This window comes from Hipposideros armiger, unplaced genomic scaffold (assembly GCF_001890085.2).
Source record: "Hipposideros armiger isolate ML-2016 unplaced genomic scaffold, ASM189008v1 scaffold_1017, whole genome shotgun sequence".
Lineage (NCBI taxonomy): Eukaryota > Metazoa > Chordata > Mammalia > Chiroptera > Hipposideridae > Hipposideros > Hipposideros armiger.
Window position 1 is genome coordinate 329,605 of NW_017732367.1, and position 6,962 is coordinate 336,566.

The 6,962-nt window shown below is 40.0% G+C and overlaps 1 protein-coding gene across 1 annotated transcript in view; it reads right to left on the reverse strand.

Annotated features, from left to right (window-relative positions):
• Positions 1-6,962, reverse strand: part of COG5 (component of oligomeric golgi complex 5) — a 191,061-nt gene that overhangs the window by 20,006 nt on the left and 164,093 nt on the right. Inside the window, exon 14 of the mRNA XM_019631601.1 lies at positions 5,637-5,713. Coding sequence (XP_019487146.1) covers positions 5,637-5,713 — 77 coding nt within the window. The remainder of the gene's footprint in view (positions 1-5,636; positions 5,714-6,962) is intronic.

A 6,962-nucleotide genomic window follows, 5' to 3' on the forward strand; every position in this document is an offset into this window, starting at 1 on the left:
CACACACACACACACTTACTTATGGGATGTGGAGTACAGCATAGGGATTATAGTAAATGGAATTGTAACAGCTATATACGATGTCAGACGGGTAACAGATTGGGGTGGTTATCACTTTGTGAGGTGTAAATGTCTAATTATTACACTGTTTTGTACACCTGAAACTATTGGGTTGTCGGAAAAGTCATGATGCATTTTTGCAACGAAAAACATAGAAAAAATATGTCATGACTTTTCCGACAACCCAATTAAAAAAAAATGCAAATGGGTTAAATGCTCACGTCAAAAGACAGAGTGCCTGAATAAATAAGAAAACAAGACCCATATATCAATATATGCTGCCTATACAAGACTCACTTCAGCTAGAAAGACACACACAGACTGAAAGTAAAGGGATGGAAAAAGACATTTCATGAAAATAGGAAAAAAAAAAAAAAAGCTGGAGTAGCAATACTTATACCAGACAAAATAGACTTCAAAACAAAGGCTATAAGAGGCAAAGAAGGACCCAGTAATCCTACTTGTGGGTATTTATCTGAAGAAACTCAAAATGCTACTTTGAGGACACCTGTGCAACCTTATGTTCAGTGCAGCATTATTTACAATGGCCAATATATGGAGGTAATCTGGGTGTCCATCAGTTAGATGAAGGGATAAAGAAGAGGTGGTGCATATATACAACGGAATATTGCTCAGCCATGAAAAACAATGAAATCTTTCCATCTGCAACAACATGGATGGACGTACAGGGTACTGTGCTGAGTGGAGTAAGTCAGAGAGAGAAAGACAAATTTCATATGATTTCACTTATATGTCGAATCAAAAGAACAAAATAAACCAAGCAACCAAAAACCAGAAACAAACTTATAAAAGCAGAGAACATTTTGTTCATTGCCAGCTAGGAGGGTGGTTGGGGGTGGGTGAAAAAGGGGAAGAGATTAAGAAGTACAAATTGGTTGTTGCAGAGTAGTCACGGATGTAAAGAACAGCATAAGTCAATAATATTGTAATAACTATGTATGGTGGCACAGGGGCACTAGATTTGTCGGGGTGATCATTTCGTAAGTTACATAAATGTCTAATCACTGTGTTGTACACCTGAAACTAATATAATATTGTATGTCAACTGTATTGAAAAATTAAAAAAAAATATTGACGTGACCCCTATACTCTGAAGTTATTGATGATTTTCTCCTCCTCCGGTATCTCTTGACAGCTTTCACAGCGCTTTCATTAAACCTAACAAAGCTACCAGCAGAGCAGGCTGTGGACAAAATCCAGGCACAAAGCTGTCCCCTCCAAGCAAAGGTGGTGGTGCCTGTCTGAAGGCAGAGTCTGTGTCCCTGAGCTGGTGAAAGGAATGCAGTCCCTCTTCTGTCTTTTGCCTCACAAACATCTGCACTGAGATGCAAAGGGTCAGGGCTTTCTGGTCCCTGGTCAGGTGGAGGTCTGGCTGTCATGTGTAGAAATAGAAATCACCTAGGGGCAAATCCCTAATGTCAGCAGCTTTCCAAGGCTGCATTCTTTCCAGGGTAAGAAGATTCCTGCTGACTGAGACACTAATGTAGACAGTAAAATGTAAATGTATGCAAGAAGCTTGCTGGCTTAATTAAATAGTCCAGTAATATTACTGTCAAAAAGAAAGTGCCCTGTGGCAGTTGGCTGCATGCTGGAGGAAGGGGTGCCTGCTGAGGCTTGTATGTGCGCGCGCGCGCGCGCGTGTGTGTGTGTGTGTGTGTGTGTGTGTGTGTGTGTGTGTGTGGTGTTGCATCTGCGGTCTGCACTGCAGGCACTCTGGCACTGTCACAGCCCCTTGCAAAGGGCCCGCTGCCCTATCCTGCTGCCACTGCCACCAATTCAGACCCAGGTCCATCTGCCGGGTGTGGGGGTGGCTGCCTGCTGTTCCTGCCCCCACCCATTGCATACTGTTTTAGTATATGTGTAAATTTTTAGTATATGTATATTTTTAGCTCCCTTGTTATTTTTAAATGGGAAGAACACTACAAGAGGGATTTTAAAATATGTATACTGACTTGTCTGACTACAAATATAAAACAACCAAGGCAGAAAATCTGAAAAACAAAGAAAACCTCTAAAGGAAAAAATCACCAGTGACAATCCAAAGATAACACTTTGATGTTTATCCTCCTTGGCTTTTCCTCTCCACAGACATACATATTGTTATTTAAAAAATAGTAGTGACCATATCATATATACTGTTTAGTAGCCTGTTTTTTCATTTCCTGATACACTGGGAAGTATCTTTCATAGTATTAATTATGAACTAACAGCACTAATTGCTACCTGATGCATGCGTTTGATCTTGTGACTGTGGCATATGTAATAGCCAAACTCCTGCTGACTGCCACTCAGCTGTCTGGTGTGATTCAGAACCTCTGGGGAGGAGACCATGAATGAGAGCCAAGACTTTTCTGTACATGGCTACTGGGTGATGCCTATTCCTTGTCACAACCCACAACACAGATGGGAGACTAACAACAGTGGGCCCTTCCATTGCAACTACTCAGAATAATTGTGGATTAGAGCAGAGCTCTGACAAGCTTTTGCAGGTAAGCAAATCGAGGGCCTAGAATTGGGTTTTTGGAATCAAGATTGCTCTGTACTGATTTACTCCTCTCCAGGAGGGAGTTCTGTAGGTTCCTCCAAACAGGTAAGCTTTCCTAAGGCAATTCTCTTCAAGTGACAACTGTGAAGAAACTGGCAGGGCCGGGGTCTTTGCCATGATTTACAGGCATGATTTACTGGTACATACCGACATCTCTCTTCTCAAAAGACGGGACCTGAAACATTCTCTGCAGCCCAGGGCTAGATTTGACCCCATTTTATTTCCTGATCTGGTTAGTTCAAAAAGCCATATCAAATGGTTGTCCGAATCCTATCAAATAACTAAGGAAACACTAGGATCTATTCAATAGACTTTCCTTGATTCAGTATGACTGTAGGAATATATTGGTAGATACAAATGTTATATCTACCAATAGAGAATGGAGAGTTATGGAGAATACTCCATAGGTAGGATACAATTATTACACATGCGCTGAGGCCTTGGGAGTAGAGTCATCTGCAGGAGGAAGCCAGAACCCCAGGAGAAGAGGGCATATATCTTTATAGTTGTAGAAAGGAAGAGACTCTGACCCTGTCACTAGAGCAGCTGCGCTGAAGTTCAAGAGTTAAGGGCCCTATAAGAAGGTGAGAAACTGCTGGGTGCAAACCATTGTTCAGTCCAATTTAGTGGGTTAAAATAATTGAACAAAAAAGAAATGTCAGAGAATATCACATGAAGTAAGAGTAATTACTGTTTCATGGCACACATGTGGGTGTGCATGTGTGTGTGTGTGTGTGGGGGGTTTGAGTGTGTCTGCATGTTTGCATGTAAATCTATGCCACGTTGTAATATAGAATAACTCTTACTCTAAGTTATAGTCAGAAGTTGAAACCCATCTAGATTGACCAGTGCCCCATGAGAAGCTAGATATAAAAGAAGATTTTTTATAAAAAGGGTTTTCTTTTATTATACTTGTACAATGATCAATCATCAATTTTTTATTCCATAAATAGGTACTACAAGGTGTCACTATTCAAACTTTAAAATCTCCTTTACAGTGTGCTCTTCTCATGTGAGAACTGGGAGGCTGATAGAAAATTCCCAGCTTTAGCAGAGCTGGTATTACCTAAACCCGCAGAACCTACATCACACATTGTGATGCAATTTTAATAACGGCCATCTTGCTTGAGCAAACAGGAAGATGAGCACTATTTTAACACATACACGTGCAATAAACTACTAAACACAGGAGCTGGGATTACCAAAAATAACAGCCTAATCTTAATACAGCAAGTCCCAAATCACGGCTTCTCCCAAACCCTTTTCAGTAATTCAATGGTTAATAGCCTCCAGTATGCTGATTCTGTTAGTCAGGGCAGCCTGTTATCACCAACTGGAACAGCTGTGTGGCCATCTTATTCAAAGTAAGTGATTTTACAGCAATTTTAGTAAGGTTATTTTTCTGGTGCAGACAGATGATTAGTGGATCAGTAACCTCAGGACCTCTTTCCTTCTCCATGTTTGGTAGCGTCCCACTTTAAGTTTTTTGAAATCTCCACTTGTGATTCCACATTAATTTCTTTTTGAAACCCACCTCTGCACAGATGCACATTTGAGAAAAATAATTCAGGCTCAAGCTCTTGTGTTGGCATTAAAAACAAAACCCAAAAAACTCAATTACAAAGCACAGAACTACCTTTTCAATCAACAATCTTGGATTCTTATGTTTCAAGTGGCATTATACCTGAATTTTCTACTACCAAAAGCTGGGATGTGGGCAGCTGGTTAGCTCAGTTGACTGGAGCACAGTGCTTATAACACCAAAGTTGTCGGTTTGATCCCCACATGGGCCACTGAGCTGCGCCTTCCACAACTAGATCAAAACAATTACTTGACTTGGAGCTGATGGGTCCTGGAAAAACACACTGTTCCCCAATTAAAAAAAAAAAAAGCTGAGATGACTTAAGAGAGTGAAGTGATCATTTAAAGGACACGGCATTTATTGATTACTCTAGTTTTTAGTGCTGACAGCATTTTTACAAGGCCACATGTCTGGACTCTCTTACCTTATCTTCATACAAATACATTCAAAGACCATTATACGCTGTTAGATATTATGGACAGTTTCTATCAAGGCTTCCCCTCTGGTATGCTGTGATCACAAAATGGTTATAAGTATTATGTTGACTCTTTCAGCCCTCAGGGATGGGAATCTTTTGGAATGTATACATTTTCTGTATGTGCCATGATGTGAAAAAGTATGGGAAGTTCTGGGTTATTGAATAAACAGCCATGTGAATATCTTCTTATCTCCTAAAATCTGCTATTGAAGATACTAATCATTAAGCTATTCAATGTTTCTTAAAATCTGAGTTGGTAAAAGGCCTTTCTAAGCATTCAGGACTGAAAGGACTTTCCCATTAAATTGGTACATTTTTATGTCATAAGTATGAATTAACTCACTGTTTTTCTTTTTGATTTGGCTTTTAGGAACCTCAATCCTAAATTCTGTGCTCAACTACACTAGTCATCTTCAATCTAAATCATCTACAACATTTCCAGTCATTCAGTACATCTCATCACTAAACTCAATTTTTTAAATAATCTATTCAATAGTTTTGTTATGGAATGTAACCCATTCACCTATTTAGAAGTAGACTGGATTGAAAATGATAAATGAATGAAGATTTCAGAAAAATATGTCTATAATTATGAACTGCCTGGTATTACTGTTAAATATATTTCTGTAAGAATGGAACTAAAAAACCCTGGCAAGAGCATAATAAAATTTACCAGCTCAATCTTCTGAATTATAAACTCAAAAATAACACACACACACACACACACACACACACACACACTCACACCCATTAGTCATTGCATGTAATTCTATACAGGTTTCTGGTTTGAATAATAACTTTGAGATGCACCATATGAAACTGCCATTTCTGTAGGTCACAAAACAGTTAAATGCTGGCAATTTCATATAGTTCGGCATGAATAGGATAAAAGGGTTTAACTGCTAATAGGATATGGATATATTAACAGCGACAACAGAATTATGTCTCACCTGAATGACCTCAGCATTCGATAGGACTTTCCTAAATCAGATACTCTTCTGCAGAATGGACCCACAGCCAACTCCATCTGAAATATTAAAAGATAAGACTCATAGCTTTTTGTCAGAATCCTAAGGCGAGCTGAGGACCCTCCTGGATCACACAAAGTTGTAGCTTTGCAATAAACTTAATTTTATCTGGACTGTGAGGCAAGTTTTAAAAGTCAATCCAATTTATTAAAAGGCAAGAACTTAGATAAATTTTACACTTATTTACTAAAGGGGCATTAAGACGAGACAATTCCTTCAAGAAAATAGAAAAACAATTTCTGTTATGTCAGAGAAGAAAGTTTACACCTTTTCTCCATTGAAAAATCAGAAAAAGGAACTTTCAGTACTGATTGCATGCCTATACTTTAAGTAGGCATAACCAGTCTTTTTATGTTAAATATAAGCAATGATAACTTTTACAAAACTAGCCCGAGACTAAAAGCACCAACTCTGGAGGCAGCACATCTGTGTCAGAATTCCAAAGTACAATGACCAGTTGTGTGCCCTGGACTTAATGTTGTCATTAACTGGAGTTTTGGGCTACCTGTTCTGTTATCTACCACGAGCATATGCTAAAGTTTTGCATATGTGGCATCAAGAGGATACTGTTTCTCCCTCTTGCTATAAAGAGGACTCTAGTAAAAAACAGTTTACAAAATGGCTGAAAAATGGCTGCTCCCTGGTGACGCAGCATCTTTCTTCAAGAAAAACATTCAAAAGGAAAGTGTGGGCTTCCATCCTGCTGGCCAGCTTTCTGAAAAACTGTTCAAATCTCCTTGCCATCAGAAGACAATGGAGACCTTAATCACTCATTTGAGAAAGATTTTTGACTCCCTATTAACTGCAGGCACCAAGCTAGACACTAGGGCTGAGAAGATGAATTAGATTGTCTTGCCTTCAAGAAGCTCTCTCAAATTTAGTGAAGGAGGGGCTCAGTTGATAAGAGTTGGCTTAAGAGTGCAAACTCTGAGCAAAAGGGCCGCCTGTTCGATTCCCACATGTGCCAGTGAGGCTGCGCCCGAGCTGAGCTGTCACTGAGCTGCCAACAGGTGGCAGGATGGCTCAGCTGGTGTAACAAGACTGCCTGTTCGATGGTGGGCTACACCCACCCGCAACTAAGACTGAACTCGGCACCTTGAGCTGAGCTGCCGCCTGGATGGCTCAGTGGATAGAGCATGCACTCTTTACAACAAGGCTGCTGGTTCAACTCCTGCATGGAATGGTGGCTATGCCTACCCACAACTAAGATTGAACACAGCACCTTGAGCTTAGAGGCCATGAGCTGCC